Raw genomic sequence first — 16,866 nt, 5'->3', positions numbered from 1 at the left:
TTTCTTTTGTGACTGGCTTACATTCACTTGAAGCAGAAAAGCCTCATCCATGGCCATGGAGAGTGAACAGGGAAAAGGTGGTGGTGACCTATTTGTGCAGCACTCTGAGAGCAAATGAGACAGCTCCATTTCACACACCAGACAAACTGAACCCAGTAAAAGGACCATCATACGAATGGCATACGAACTGATGAGTAGAAATATGGTTACATAAATGCTATGGTTCACTGGGTAAGAAGAAGAGAGATTGGCAGAAGCACTCGCAAAATGAAAAGCTTTCCAAAATATGACTACATACCTTCAACAAACAGGTGGGAAGAGCTATATTAAATTTGAAACATCCTGGATATTATGCACTTTGTCGAACAAGTTCCCAAGGCCTGGCACTGTCCTCCCTACAGGATTTGCTACAATGGACAATGAATTACAACTCAAAAAGATACTGCATATCTGTAATTTCCAGTGTATTCCTTCACCTTGGTGCTGTGAAGAATGGACAGACCTAGCACTGTTGCCAGCAATTGTGGTCACATGCAGTTATCAAAACTGATCCTGCTCAGCATATTGAACAGTCAGTGATCTGCATGCTCACTATCTCTGGTATGTAGCAGAGACAGAAAGGATGAGGACAGGGCAGCAACTCAATCATTCTAAAGTCATGTGGCTCTCACAAAGCTGGAGAGCAGCCTCACATCCCTTGTTCATGAAAATACCAACTGGTACCCTACCACACCTTGATGAGGTCACACAGTAGCAAAGAGGATGCAAAAATCAACAATTCTCTCTTTTGTCTTTCTGGATGTACATGAAGGAAAAGACTCTAACATCAACAAATAACCATTCTTGGTGACCTAGGGCAAGGCACAGGGTTTACTCCCAATGGATATTTTTATCTGAAATACCACCAAATAAAAGGAATTTTTTTTTATGTATTTCTATATGTAGCTTTTTCAAAACTGCTTTGGTTTCATTTCTCTCAGATAACCCACAGACAAGGTTAATATTATTGGAAGATTAGGTGATATGCCAAGGTGGTAGTCATCAACTTGAACACTTTTCCCTATTGGCAGCTGAAATGAGGTGTGTGATCAGTAATACATGACTATGTTGGGTTTGCATGGCCAGGTTTGGTAGTGGAGGGGAGGCTATAGGAATGGCTTCTGTGAGAAGCTGCCAGAAGCTCTTCCCGTGTCCAGCAGAGCCAACGCCAGCTGGATCCAAGATGGACATGCCACTGGCCAAGGCTGGGCCAACTGGAATTGGTAGTAATGCCTCTGTGATAACAGATTTAAGAAGAAGAAGAAAAAAAATGTTACTGCTCAGATGTAATTGTGGCCAGAGAAGAGTGGGGTGAGAACACGTGAGAGGAACAACCCTGAAGACAATCAAGGTCAGTGCAGAAGCAGGGGCAGGATGTGCTCCAGGCACCAGAGCTGGGATTCCTCTGCAGCCTGTGGTGCAGCCCATGGTGAAGCAGCTGTGCTCCTGCAGCCCACGGAGATCCATGGGAACACAGAGATCCACCTGCAGTCCCTGGAAGAGACCTGCAGCAGAGCAGGTGGATGCCTGAGAGGAGGCTGTGACTTTGAGGGAGGGACCCCACATTGGGGCTGGGGAAAGACTCCTCTTGCTGAGCAGTGGGAAAAACAACGTGTGACGAACTGACCATAACCCCCCTTCCCTGCCTCCCTGCACCACTGGGGGAGAGGAGGCAGAGCTGGGAAAGAGGGAGAGGTGGGGAGGGGGGGAAGGAGTTTCAAGGTCTGTTTTTAATTCTCATTATCCTGCTCTGATTTTGTTAGTAGTAAATCCAAATAATATGCCCAATTTGAGTCTGTTTTGCTGCGATGGTATTTGGTGAGGGATCTCTAACACAGACCTTATCTGAGACCCATGAACACTTTGTTATATTCTCTCTCCCCACCCCAGTTCAGTTTCAGAGGGGAGTGATAGAGGGACTTAGGTGGGCGCCTCCTGTCCCGCCAGGGTCAACACATCACAATAACAAACAACAGAGAGCTGTTCATTAGCTCCTATCCACTCTTCCAGTCACACTGGAAGCTCCTTCAGCTCAACATTTTAGTCAACAAGAAGGAATTGCCTACTCTTTCCTAAAAAGCACACAGAAACCATCCTCATGAACAGCATTTACTCCAAAGTTGATTTGAGTATCTGCATTTAATTACACTCACTTGAAGAACAATGTGACCACTTCCAATCTTCCAAATATCCTCTGGAGCAGTTTGTTTCACTTCCAGCTTGCAGACTTTTTCCCAGACTACCCACTGGGACAATACTGAAACTGTGTCCTCTGTACAACAGACAGTCTTCAAGATTCTTCCAGTCCACAAGAATCAAACCTGGAAGCTGTCCTTTGGAGTCTCAGAATTCCTCCCTCATCCCCATGAAACAAACATACCAGCTGCAGAGAAACTCCCAGGAATATCACAAAATCACATATACCAGCCTCAGCATGTATAATCAATCACACATTGAATATACATTCAGGCATGTTCTTACTGAAGCTTTTATGTTGAGGAATTCTTCATCTGAGCTAGACCACAATAAGTAGAAGCAAGAGGACATTCTTGCTCTAGTTTACAGTCTCATTTTCAATGAGGCACAGCCAGTGAACGAGTGAGTGAAAGTAATGAGGAAGAACAAGGATAATGACAATAGATCACAGTGTCATTGATTTGCTACACAGGAGACTGATGACTCGGAAAGGTTCCTCTTTAATTTCTACACAGTAGCCAGCCCAAAATAATTGCTCACACTGGCCATCATTAATTTGTTGATTTCTTGAAGGCATTCCAATAGAAGCAGTAGATCTTAAAAGAGTGGGCAGCAGTTTTATGGACTTGTTCCTCCACACCACTCAGCAAGTAAAAGGCAATAAGGAAGCATCTATGTAGATAATAGTAATATCCTGAACTTTGAAGGTGGGAGTGAAGGGAAGGAGGCATGCATGTGCAACCTAATGAGATGGGATGATCAGCTTGCTCTGAAGTCAGTGGGAACCTTTCTAATAACTTCAATGAGAGTTCAATCAAGCCCTAAAGGACAAAAGTAGATTAGGTCATTAAGGCAGACTATGAAAGTGCAAACAGGTCTTGAAGTATTTTGGAAGTGTTAATATTAAAAAATATGGCCAATGCAGTAAGTTTCTGAAAAGTGAGGCAGAATCAGTATGCTTTGATGAGAGTATGTTCCCCACATATGAAAATTGCTCTGATTGCAGGCACATTTATAGATCATTCTAACATGGGAGCAGCATAAAACATGTTACTTTCTCATAGGCTGCAAACAATCTGGGTAAAGAAACACACACCTTGTACCACTAGAAAGCCAGGGTACTCAGATTTCTACTGACCATACACCACTCATTTTCAGTCCTTCTGGCTGCTAAGCTCTACGTGACTAAAATATTTTAGCAACTTACAAAAGAGAAAAAACATCTCACACAGGTTTGACTCTCTCCCATTAATTTTCTATTGCAGGGAAATCCTTTTACCTTTCTAATTATACAAGAAAGGGTAAGTTTTCGCTCTACAGACCACATGTCAGGGGGATGCATGCATCCTTCTTTTCCCTTCTTTATAATAATTCTAACTCCTCATATGTCTTCCCTCACTCTATTTAATTCCAGTCCAAAATTGTCAGATGATGTGGCACGAAGTGCTAGGGAAATAGATAAATATTTCATGAAATTTCTGTGGTGGGCTTCCTTTCTTGGGTGATAAAAAAACACTGTCCTCTGAACAGTAACTATTACTGTTACGATCATGCAGGAACTGAAGAGGAAGAAAATAAGTAGTAAGCAGAATAATGCACTTTTGAGGTCCAGCATATGGTTATCTAATAGAGAGAACAAATACTTTTGATAGATCAATAAGGAAAATTTTAATGACAGCAACCACTTCTTAGCCCTGGTTCAGACTACAGATCGAGTAAAAAATGCTAGAATTCTACATGTACTAAATCATACTCATCATATCTGCTTCATTATACAATATTACATTTAACTTTCACCAATCAATAAAGTGAATTGCATTCATCAATTATTTGATATGTGTTGCCAAATATAAAATAGTTAGCACTTTACATTTCTTTGTAAAAATTTTACATTATACTGTCTGAATTCTGAAATAATTATAAATCTAGATTGTTGCTCATCCTTCATTCCTCCTCCCTCCCTTCCCAGCTCTGCGTTTTTTGCAATTCATTTTAAGCAGTTAAAATTGGGTGCAGAGCAACTAAACAATTATCTAGGATCAATTCCAAAGATACAGTTGAGGAAAACACAAGTATGCTTTATGAGATTCCACTGGGAGGAAAGTTTATTTTTACCTGATTTGTTAGACACCCATATAATTGCCTCTGATGAGATGTGACTCGTATTTCCTACTGCAATTGTTAATGGAATCTGCCACAAGTAGCTGCAAGACAAAGGAGGGGGAATCTAAGAACAAAAATACTGAACTGATTCTTCTCACAGCAATCAGGGATCATGTCAAAGAAATAAAAACACAATCTCAGTAGCAGTGTAAAGATCTGTCGATTCTAACAAGTTACTTTGATTTTGAAATGCATTTGCTGTTAGTATCAAAACAAAGAAAAAATAATTTATAAGAAAATCCCAACCTAAATTATAATTTACATTTTTTCACACACTATCATCATATGAGGACTTTTTAAAAAGGCTTTTCCTAGTTTAAGAAAAGGCTTCACAAAAGAGGAGATAATGATTTCTCATATAAAGAACACTTTTTTACATTTACTTAGAAAAAACCTCCATATAAGACATGCTTTGATTTATAGGGACTTCAAAGTTTAAAAATACCATACTCTTCTAGCAACCTCTTAAAAAGCTACAATGGGCTTTCACTGCTGCTGGTTTATAAAAACAAAATGAATGGAACAGATCTCCACAATTTCTCCGTCTTGGCACAATTTCTTACCACCTACGCATATGCAAACCAGACAAAACATGCTACATGTGGGTTTGGTGATGCACTGATATAATCAGACCCCAACTTCCCTATAGGGTATTACAAATTGTTTCTAGTTTGAAGTAAATGTTATAAATAACATCTTTATCTCAATAAACAGAAATTGACTGTATGAAGTGAATACTTTTAGGGACAGATGGAAAGGATGATTTTCTTCATGTCTTTATCATCACCTCTATTCCTGAACTCTCAAAAGTAGCATTTCCCTCACAGGCCTGCCATGTCATTTTGTAAACCAGTAAAGGGGAAGTACTCAGTAATGGTACACGTGGTCCCTTTGCTGGTCCTTAGGTAGGTGGTCAATGGGAGTATGTGTGCAGTTAAGCAAGGCAGCATGGCAAGAGACTGGCCCAAACCCAGATATCACTGTATAGTACTGCTTTGATACCAAGTGAGAATATCACTTTAGACTGATTGCATTAAAATGATGCAAAGATGAGTGAGGGCCAGTTCTCTCCTGCTGGTACACAGCATTGCAGAACTAGCCTATGGTACTGAATTAAAAATTAGGTTTGCTCCTTTCCACGTACCCAGAAGCCTGCTCCACTGAATTACAAACACTATCCAAATGTTCCAGAGCCACAGTCCACATGGGCTGGCTTCCAAGGGTTGCCTTGCTGGCCTGACTTGGAGGCTGGAGGAGGGACAGACCCCTGCCCTGCCACCACACTTGGCTCACAGCTACCCACCCATTTGCAAAGAGCCCTCAGCACACACAGGAATATGTACTGCTTAGAACAGAATCATGTGCAAGAAAACACTTGTCCATACAGCAGCGCTTCAGCAAAGATGGGGAGATACTTCGACAACCATATAGCTGAAAGAGCGATGAGTGACACTAGAAAGGAAACTGGCATTTATTGCCATATGAGAGAAGAAAAAAGGTTCCATGTGATTTTAGGTTCTCTGAATGTTGGTACCATGACACATTGGGAAAATAATTAGCTCTACTTCTCCACAGAAGATAAGGTCACTAAGCACATGCTCTGGCAGAGACTTTTTGGATAATTAAGCTGTGTCATTTGAAGATGCTATTGGCTTTATCAGTCTGCCGACTCCTCATGCTGGACATTATCACACTCCACAGCACAGCCAGTGGAAAAGGATGTCCATTGGTGGATTATCTTCTCCAGTTCCCAATCTGGGGTCTTCACACAAGGTTACCTTCATTTTTGGCTTAACTAATATTCTGGACTGTGAACTGGAGTAATGAGATTCAAGTGTGTACTGCGTCCTGCTGCTTTAACTACAGCAGCAGCAACTCCTGGGTTCAACAGGTGAGGGCAGTCAGGAGATGCTATGAAGTGATGCACCAAATTATATTCACTACTCTTCTAAATACCTTATACCTTACTAGACACTCACCAGTGTTTTAGGGTCTGTCCAAAAAACCTTCTAGGAAATACATCACCTTTAGAAACATACCCAGTTCTAAATACTTGGTTCTCCAGAATGAAAAAGATGCTGGCAAACTGTGATTGAGAAAAATTAGGCAAAATTTAGCATAGAGTTTGTACATTATTTGAAAGAACAGGAACATTGGTATGTGAAAAAAAAAATTTAAAACTGTATTTGCATGGTGTTTTTATGACCCTTCAACTCCTACTGAAAAAGCTAAACTGCAAAATAAAAGATACCGTGAGCTGCCTATGTAGGTGATTTAAGCACATATATACCCATCCACAAATATTCATGTATGAACATATATATGGACACTTGTCATTTTGAGAAGGAACTTCACAGAAAGGTATTCTGTACATTGTAATATCTATACAGAGAACAATTTTATACTAACTTATAATATTTTATATTGCCTCCAATTAAGGTAAATCCTACTGAAGTGAAGTCAAATCCTTCTCTGAAAGATGATGTAGCTGTAGAACAAGTGTCACAAAAGCTACTCACCAGAAAACATATGGGATTTAGTTGGGAATATTAGTACTGGCAAATTTAACTTTTATCTCCCCAATATAAGAGATGTCCTGACATTCTTGGCACTTTCCAGAACCTCCAAATCTCACCTTCTAAGTTAGTGGTGTCTCAGATGAGCCACAGGTGTCCTTTTAGTAAACATCTAGAAAAAACAGATTTTTCCTACTTTACTGCTGCTGTTTTCTCCATTTATCTGTTTTCTCCTTCTGTTCTTCTTCATTCTCAGAGAAACTTCTGCTGCTGTTTCAGAAGAAGCTGTAGCTAACTTCTGTGTACATGAGGGGGATGCATCTGGCTCACCTTCCAAGCAGACATCTTCCATTCATTGTCTCTGAATGATCTGTGTGGACTGTGTTCTCCAGGTGTGACCAGAGAGAAGCAAACTTTTCTTGCACTTTTCTATCAGGAGTCTTCTACTTTACAAAGCAAAGAGGAAAAAGGGGGCCCACTTGGCTGCTTTCTTCCTGCTTTGTCTGAGAGTAGTGCAGACCTTTTATTTATTCTTTATATGTTGAGAGCACCACCAGTGTGCTCTCAGTATGTACCTGATCAGGGAAAAAAGCATCCCATTCCACCTGGCCATGTGCTGCCTGCTGTGACAAGCCAGTTCCAGTGACAATAAGAATCTAGCCTTGAGGGCCCAGTGACTAGGGCAGCAAGACTTGAAACAACCCATTTAGTCCTCTTACTGTCAAGATTATGTCTGCAGGACTCAGATGCCTGTACAGATAGCACACTCAGCCCCTGGGTGAAATGGTGCTAATGAACTGTGTGCTCAGTCTGCCTGAGATGCTGCTCAGCTGCAGCGGTGGCCCACATAATGTCCCTCCAGAATCAAACCTGATTACTTTGATGGGGAGCTAAAGGCAAACCTCTTATTGTGGAAAAACTAAGGACTATTTCAGGAATTTTAAAAAAAACATCTCTGGAGCTGAGGAAGAGAGACACCTAAAACTAGAACAGACATGTTAACATGAACTGTGCTGAACATTATATTGTTCAATCTTCAAGAGATGTAATGAAAGGGGAATCTTGTTGAAAAGTAGTACAAATAAACCTTTTATTGCTGATTTACAAGTGAGAAACTGTTCATGTGAAATAGTTAAACTTAGGTTGACAGGATAATGCACAGTTAAAGGGAATGCACTGGTGGGTTTTTTTGTAGCACCATATCAGTGCATAATACTGAAGCGTGTTCATTCAGCTTAAAGAATAATCAGAAGGACTTCTTTTGTAAAGTATCAGAACCCTGCATTGGCCAAGGTACACGCAATACTAGAAGCTAGCTAATGTAATACAAGAAGCAAGCTAATTATGCTCTGTGTGGATTATATAGATTTTTTTTGTCTTGAGCATTACATAATGACTAGCTAGGCAGTATTAGTATACTTTACCTCACTTGGAAAATTATCATATTTGTGATGATTACTTGGTTACGACTTGATTTTCAGCAAAAAGGAACTGAGATTCCTTTGATCAGGGCAAATCCTGAGACTGTAAAACATTAAACAAACATGATGCCTCAAACTTTTGGCTCTGATGAATACTAATATTGTAGTAACATGGGGTTTTCAGTGGAACAATTAGTTGGCTTGCAAAGAGCTATGCAAAGCCAGAAAAAGGGCAGTAGTTTATTTCCTCTGCTTACTAAATAAAGATCTCAGGTAATAAAAAAAGAAAAGGTAAGGCTCCTGGCGTTTCAGATTTTGCACACCTTTTCAACTACTTTTTCGCATTAATGAAATGTGAAATGTTTTTGCTGGGATGTAAATCCATACATATTCAAGATTCATCTTCCCAATAACCATAATGTACCAAGCTTCCACACACTGCTGGCAATGAATACCACATTCTTCCAGTGACATTTCTCCCTTCTCCCCTGGATTCAAAACTAAACAAAGAAGTTGAGCTATTCCTAGTCATTACTCACAGAACAATGAAGGTATCTGCTCAATATTCAGAGGCTTATTATCCTGCATTATAAGGAGCATACAAGCAATGTGATTGCTTCACATAAAGTGACAGAACATCTGTAACTAAAGTACCACTCTAGAATCCAGCTTACCTACATGTGAATGACAGAGAAAGTGAACAACCACATGCCTCTTTTATTCTGCTTTCACAAACCCCTGGGTTAAAGATTTCTAATCTATCCTGCTGTTCTTTACACAGCACCTGTACTTAATCCCTCTTACTGTCCACCTCTGTATTTTTTCTACCTACTATTTCAGGTTAAAAAACCAAGCCTGGCTTCAGTGCTTTGAAGGCATGTCTACCATGGATCAAAAGTAGCATAATTCTTTTCTCTTCTACACTCTTTATACTTTTTAAAATGCTTCTTTTCTACTAATCCCTACTGTTCTATTTATTTGCTTGACCATGTCTGGACAGCAACGTGGTATTTACAGAACATTACCTACCACAGGTCCAAGATCTCTTTCCTGAGAGAAAACAGTTTCTTCAGATACAGAGTATCTGAGTTTGAACTGCTTTCCCTGCATGTATCACCTCATTATCAACATTTAGCTTCATCTGTCTTTTTACTGCCATGTCAACTAGCACTAAGGAATATTTCTGTCATCTTGGTAAGTAATACTTGTTTTTACTACACTGACAGAACTCCTATTACCAGAAAAGTCCTGACACTTCCCTACATGTATCACCTCATTATCAACATTTAGCTTCATCTGTCTTTTTACTGCCATGTCAACTAGCACTAAGGAATATTTCTGTCATCTTGGTAAGTAATACTTGTTTTTACTACACTGACAGAACTCCTATTACCAGAAAAGTCCTGACACCTCACTCTTCCACACCCTTTATCACACAGCTGAATAGGAAAAAAATCAGCACAGGTTTCTCAAGAATCTCATGGGCTATCACCCTCCAGTAAGAAATTCAACCATCTAATTTTTCACTTTTTGCTTGTATTTATAAACAATTCTTCTCTCTTATCCTGGTACAGATTAATTTCTTTAGGAATCTTTAAGGAGGAAGCTGGACCTCAAAGACCACATAAAAACTCAGTTAAATTACAAAAAGGTACATACATCTAGATACAGAAGACATCTATAATAGTCTTTGATTATATACTTAGCCAGGAAATCAAAGGAGGAGAACCACCATGGCAAGACAGAAGCATAGAACAATGTACAGATTTAAGGAAAAAAAATTACTGGTTTTTAGTACATCTAACAACAGAAGAATGAGGGACAAAATTAAAATGCTTTGCACAAAAGTAGATTAAGTGATTTGCCTCTTAGCAGGATATAATAAGGATAATTATTTTAAAGTGTAGTGGCAATCATGAACTTGAATCATAGAATGATTTAGGTGGGAAGAGACTTTAGGAGATAAAGCCTTCTACTCAAATGTGATCAGCACACAGGAAAACAAGTTTCACTGTAGGTAGAACATGATATCAGAGGAGGATATACAGGCTGTATATTCAGTGGCATCACACAAAATCAATCAAGTCAGTTGAGGCAAATGATTTGCCATCTGCTTTTTTTTCCTAATCTCTCCCACTGTGAAGCTTCTACAGAATTACTTTCAGGAAAGCTTAACACCAAAAGCTGTATGTACTTTCAAATAGCTCAGTAGGCTGAGAAATGAAATTGTGAATTATCTCAGGCTGGAAGAACAGAAATCACGTACCCATCAGCTGGCATTGGTGAAATCCCAACCATCACTCTTCCATGACTCAGTTTCTCTGGGATAAATTCAGTTGTTCAACATGATGGCAAATGAGCTGTCATCGGATATTTGAGACATCTACCACGGTCTGTAAGATATGGCAGAGCACCTAAGGATGCTCTCGCCTGTGTAGTGGCAGCACAAGGCAAAGTAAGATACCTGATGGCACCTTGGATGGCACCTTGAATGTCACCAGTCACATGTGCAAGCAACTAAATGGGCCTCTCCAACCACTCAATGTTGACAAAGAGTCCTTCCATAATTAAACGCGAGTTTCCCTATGAAACTTTTTCATTTCTAAGTGAAAAAGGCAAATTTTCAAAACAAGCTGCTTGTAAGAAAAAGAAGGCTTCAGCACAGATTTTCAAATATAAAAAAGGCACTGTTGCAACATATTATAACTACTGTTTTAAATAAGAACTTTCAGTTTGCTGATTCAATAAATTGCAGGGAGAAATTAAAATGACTGAAACTGAAATGTGAGATAGTTAAATCACAGAATTGAAATGAGTGCTCTAAACCAATTTTTCCCCAATTTTTGCTTTGATTTTTGTCCTGATTCAGTGCAGGGAAATGTTTTGATATGTTGAGAATTTCTGTGGGATGGGAATCCATTTCTTGTTCATTGGTAACGCTTACTAATCTTTGTGAAGTATTTTGAGAACATAACAATCTAAGACCTCATATCAGGGAGGGATATTATTAAAGCTATTTAACACTGAGATAAAGTGAGGCATAAAAATAGTTTAAGAGTAAAAAGCATAAAAAAGAAAATCCAAGAGTAAAACTGACTGGTTTAGACACCTACCTCCTTATTTTAACCACCAGAATTTAATACCCAAAATCCCAACTCTGTCTCTTCAGTTAAAGATAACAACCTGGTACATCCAGAGTGGCTGAAGATGAGAAACAGGGAGCAAGGATGCCTTGGCATTAGTTTGCCATTCACAGCTCTCTCCAGATGGAAATGCTGAAATCTCATGTACATAGACACATATGCTCAGCTGAGCAGCACTGAGTCTTGAGAAGAGAACACTTTCCCAGTGTGGCCCTTGCAAACACTGATGATTCCCTGAACAGGTTAGGACATTGGCATTTCTTATTGAGGGAATATATTGCTATGAATCATCTGCATTAACTTACGTTGCTTGGATTTCAGAGACAAGAAAACCACAAAAGCAAAGTAATGAGAAAATCTGACCTTTTGAAAGCAAATAAATCTTACAGAACAAAAACTAAGATTTAAAGATTTGTACTTTTACTTCGGTTGAATACCTGGCTGATCTCCAGAAAAATATACAAATAGTGGCAAGTAAAAGAAGAATTTAGATGCATGGCTGCAGATGTTTCTGGCTAATGACCTTAGTGCTTATTATAAATTAAAAGGTATAGAAAGCTGATAACATGACCTAAGGATTGTGTGATGTTTGGATATTAAATCAGCATAGAAGGCAGACAGTAGAGATCTCTCACTTTTCTTGCCAAGACAAGTACAGTTTCTGTTAGCAAGATTAGCAAGGTTTGGGCTACTACTTCATAGTAGCTGGTATGGAGCTATTTTTTTGACTTTTGCTGAAAACAGTTTTGATAACACAGGGATGGTTTAGCTATTGCTGAGCAGTGCTTACACAGCACCAAGGCCTTTCCTGCCTCTCACCCTACCCTACCAGCAAGGAGGCTTGGGGTACACAAGAAGCTGGGAGGAGGCACAGCCAACACAAAAGACCCCAAGTGACCCAAGGAATGCTCCATACCATGTGACTTCATGCTCCATATATAAAGCTGGGGAAGAAGGAGGAAGAGGGGATTTTGTAATGTTTGTCTTCCCCAGTAACTGTTAAGCATGATGCAGCCTGGCTTTCCTGGGGATTGCTGAAAACCTCCCTGCCCATGGAAAGTGGTGACTAAAATCCTTGTTTTGCTTTGCTTGTGCACACACCTTTTGCTTTCCCTTTTAAGCTTTGTCTCAAGCAATGAGTTTTCTCACTTTTCCAATTCTCTCCCCCATCGCAACGCAGGGAGTGAGCGAGTGGCTGCATAGGGCTTAGATGCTGGCTGAGGTTGAACCACAACACAAGCCAAAAGAAAGCCTTTGCTTTCAGTGAATTTTGAATGTTAAGATATTGAAGGTTCAAAGATAAATTGTTAACAGAAAACCTGCAAGTGTATTCAACTAATCTATAAAATCACAAGCCTTGTTGCAGTGATACCTGGAAGCATTTAATCCTAGGCTGAGAGCACAAGTACATATAAGATGGTCAGTGGAAAATGAGTGAAAGTTGTTGAACAGCAGAACAGCTTCAGAGCGTCCTACTAAAGAAAAAAATTATACAAGAAGCAGAACTCAGCAGGATACAGTTTCGTAAGCCACACTTGCTAGAAAGATTGTGTTGGGAAAGATAATTTAAACGCATCATAGAGATTTTTCCAGATTATTATAATGTATAGTATCTCATTCAGTAAGGAGTAATTCAGGAAGCTCATGTGGGTATCACAGGAAATCACACACTTTTATTAAGCGCAGTTCCACAAGAGTGCTAGTTCTGTTTAATGGATAAGGAGCTGACAATATATTCATGTTGTGAATATCATTCTCACAAGACTGAAGAACACAGAGATTTCATTAGATTTAATACATGCTAGTAAAGTGATTGTAGGCTGTGCCTAGAGGCATAAAACAACAAAGGAAGATGTTATTCCCTCTTTCCCAGTTATTACACTTCCTACACTGAGACAGGGAATTCCTTGTACCCTGTGAGCATGGAAGAGGCAGATAGGAAGGGAAGATTTCACTAACTTTGTAGCAAAGACAAATAAAAAATGAAAAATGGATAAAAAAGAACAATTTGAAATAACTGAGATCCCCTGAACACAGTTTGAGGTATTCACTGGTCATCTGCATATGCCCAGTGTGATCTTAATTCCTGTGTTCAGAGTGAGAACAAAAAGTTTAATACAAGCAACAGTGAGAAACAGGTGAGTAACACTGGTAAAGACAACTGATTAAGTTGGATTCCTCTACAAGGGGGATGAAAAAGCAGACAACATTAGACTTTTTCATCAAGGAACAAGTTGCAGTCAGCTGACTTGAAACCACAAAGGACAGTACTTTAGTTGTATTAACAGGAGAAGGTTCTGGTGTCTGAAGTGGACAGGACTTTCACAAATCCTGCAGATAGACAACTTCTGACTGCAACATTGTATGCAGTGCAGAAATGAAACAGCAGGGCACAGTAAGTGTGACACACATCATATTAATTATAGGATGAATAGTTTGCTGGATTTAATCAAAATGAGGAAAAGAAATGGGGCTGACATTGGGATTCCGGCGTTAGAGGGGTTCTCACCCAAGACCAACAGACTGGTCAACAATAAAAAGGTAAGCTAAGGCAAAAAAGAAAGACAGAGAAATTAATAACACTGACTACATGAGCAACTGGAAAAAGACTGGAAGAAAAAGATTGTGGAAATGCTTATTCTAAGATTATTCTGCACTACACTGGGCAGAGGAGTTACCTACTCCTTTACAAAATTTTGGTGGACTTTGGCGGGCTCTGTGAATTAAAGACAGTGTTCCAGCATTGTCTTTAAGGAGCTCTATCTTGCTGTAATAGAGACAGTAATTTTTTCATTCAAGAGTCCAGATATAGTGAAGGTAGGGTGCAATATAACACGCACACAGTATTGTGTAAGCAAGTAACAAAATTCCAAGTGAGGCACACGCTATTACTCAGAAATTATTGTCTTCTTGTTACCATCTAAACCAAACACTGTCAAAACCTACCTGAGCTTTTTTGTAAGAGTTCTTCTCTTCTTTCTCCCTAATGCCTCAACTATGGACATGTTTAAATTTTTCAGTCAGACCAACCTACCATCCAAAACAACAGGGTCAGGTCTTGATAGGTGCTGCCAGGCAGATAATGGCTTCACCACCTGGTGGCTCTGAATGGCCTCCACACCTGAGGTGTCAAGATTTTGAAGAGTATTTCAAATTTTTAATAGAAGTGAACTTAGCAGATGTCTCATGGATGAACAGAAATCAATTTGTAGAGCAGTCTCGCCTCTTAACTACGAAAATTTATCTACTTTGTCTGAGGCTTTGATTGGATGGGCAATTGAATACAGCTGATATATATATTTCAGAGGGAAGACAAGACTGCAATCTGGAAGGTATTTGGTATTGTGAAGCTACAGTAATTTTGAACAAAAATTATACTTAGCTGCACACACAAAGGAAATTATGAATAATCTTTATAGTTTGGAGAAATATTTAAAATTGCATGAGTGACTAGGAAGATTATATTCTAGTCTTGAAAGAGTCTAGCACATCTAGGATGACTTGCTTCTGATGGTAAGCTTCTTTATTTGCAGGTCTGCCTCAATACAGCTGCTAATTTAATATATTTGTCTCTTATATATGCTTTCATTTAGAAACATATTAAAAAAGGCAATCATATTGGTATACTCTAAATGAAGGGTTGATAGCTGCTTCTAAGAGCAACTATTTTAGGATGGATCATGGATTGTTTAGGTTTTTTTCTGTACAAGGACCTAAATACAAAGATATAGAGAGAAAATATTTTCAATGTCAGTACAGGATCACTGGAATGAATTTTAGAGGCATGTATTTTAAAACAATAATTGACACTATAATTCATCCGTAGTCATAACAGTGATTAACATGTTTAATAGCAATGTATTAAAGATGCAGATTTTGTGGTTTTCCTTTACTCTGCCATAGTCCTAACTCCTTCTGGATTTCACAAGAATCTTTGGAATAATTTTCAGCAATAAGTAAATCCTAGAGCAGAAAAAGGAAAAAAATTTACATTTTCCAGGAGTCTTATGCAAAATATAATGCCCTTACCAATGTAACAACAACACAAAGTTCCAGACATAAAAAAAGATTCATTGCTGTAGCAGCAGCCCTAGCATGAAAGAGCTCACGTGTGGCTGTGCGCTGTGAGTCTGCCTTAAGATGACAGGCTGCATATTCTGTTAGAAAATAGCTGTATGTCTTTGGCCATCCTATCTATGAACTTCATTATCCTTTGGTTTTTTAAGGGTAGACACAAGGTAATTTAAATGAGTAAATTTGAATCAAATTACCAAATTTGAGGGGAAAAAAAAGAAGCACTGTCAGATAATAACATAACACAAAAAATATAATTATCTGATTACTAAACTTTCTTAAGTTCTGTGTAATATTAGCTAAATATTTCATCCAAAAATAAATTAAAAATGAGGTGGCTATTAATATTATGAAGCTATCTAAAACTGACTCATTTCAGTGTCAGTGCTAGCAGTGTACCTTACCAAATTTAGAAAAATGATGTGGGCAAAGAACAAATACTACAAATTCTTTGTCAGCACAGGCTGTCTCCTTCCTGCCTAACAGTACCTTTCACACTAAAACACAAAAGGCTTCATTTTCATAAGTGACAAGCAACTTTGGGTGCTGAATCAAAGATGGATACAAAGAAGCTTGGCTTAAGCAGTGTTAAGTGTTTGTCCTAACAGCTGCCTGAAATAAAGGCTCTTAATCTCTCCAACATCCTCTGTTCTGCCTTGCACCGGTGCACACATCCTTGCAGAATTGCACACACGGTGCTGATCATGCAAACCCCATCTTTGTGTCATCCTTTACCCATAAACATAACCCCTTAATTAGAGCACAGATCTGAGATTTCTCTGATTGGAGCACAAGGATGTGTTATGGGCTGAGAAGGATCCACAGGAATAAGAGAGTAGCACTTCAGCTATGTTTACAAACCTCCAGTATGTTCTCAGAGACTTAGTACCAAACATTTTTCAGCATATTCCAGTGTTCAGTTCTGATTTCTCCTCTGAATACTGTGAATACTCTGAATACTTGTTTAAGCAAGATTAAAACATAATTCCTATGATTGTTTCTGTCTCCTCAGTAAACTTCCCTAAGAGTCCCCCACCAAAGTATCTTCTCCATAAAACCTAAGATTCTGCTATTGAGCGTGAAGGCTCATACAAAGGGATAAGAAAAGAAACCTATTATCAGCAACTTTAAAAAGCAGGAAAAAGAAGACATAAAAAATAGAGCATGTTAGAATTTTTATCCTCTGATCTACAATAGGGAACTCACATCTCTGATTTTTCCAAAGCCAACAAAATATGACATTTATCCACCCTCACCCCTCCCATAAAATTTGTCTCTACCAAATGCTGTCTGGGCCTTCCCCAGTCTGCTCTT

At 39.0% G+C, this 16,866-nt stretch overlaps 1 protein-coding gene across 4 annotated transcripts in view; it reads right to left on the bottom strand.

Annotated features, from left to right (window-relative positions):
- TRHDE (thyrotropin releasing hormone degrading enzyme) overlaps positions 1-16,866 on the bottom strand; it is a 252,723-nt gene that overhangs the window by 52,267 nt on the left and 183,590 nt on the right. For all 4 annotated transcript variants that reach the window (XM_017733245.1, XM_017733246.1, XM_008632816.2 and 1 more), the window contains one exon: positions 4,351-4,439. In XM_017733245.1, coding sequence (XP_017588734.1) covers positions 4,351-4,439 — 89 coding nt within the window. The remainder of the gene's footprint in view (positions 1-4,350; positions 4,440-16,866) is intronic.

This window comes from Corvus brachyrhynchos, unplaced genomic scaffold (genome assembly GCF_000691975.1).
Source record: "Corvus brachyrhynchos isolate BGI_N302 unplaced genomic scaffold, ASM69197v1 scaffold32, whole genome shotgun sequence".
Lineage (NCBI taxonomy): Eukaryota > Metazoa > Chordata > Aves > Passeriformes > Corvidae > Corvus > Corvus brachyrhynchos.
This window is presented reverse-complemented; position numbering and strand designations above follow the sequence as displayed.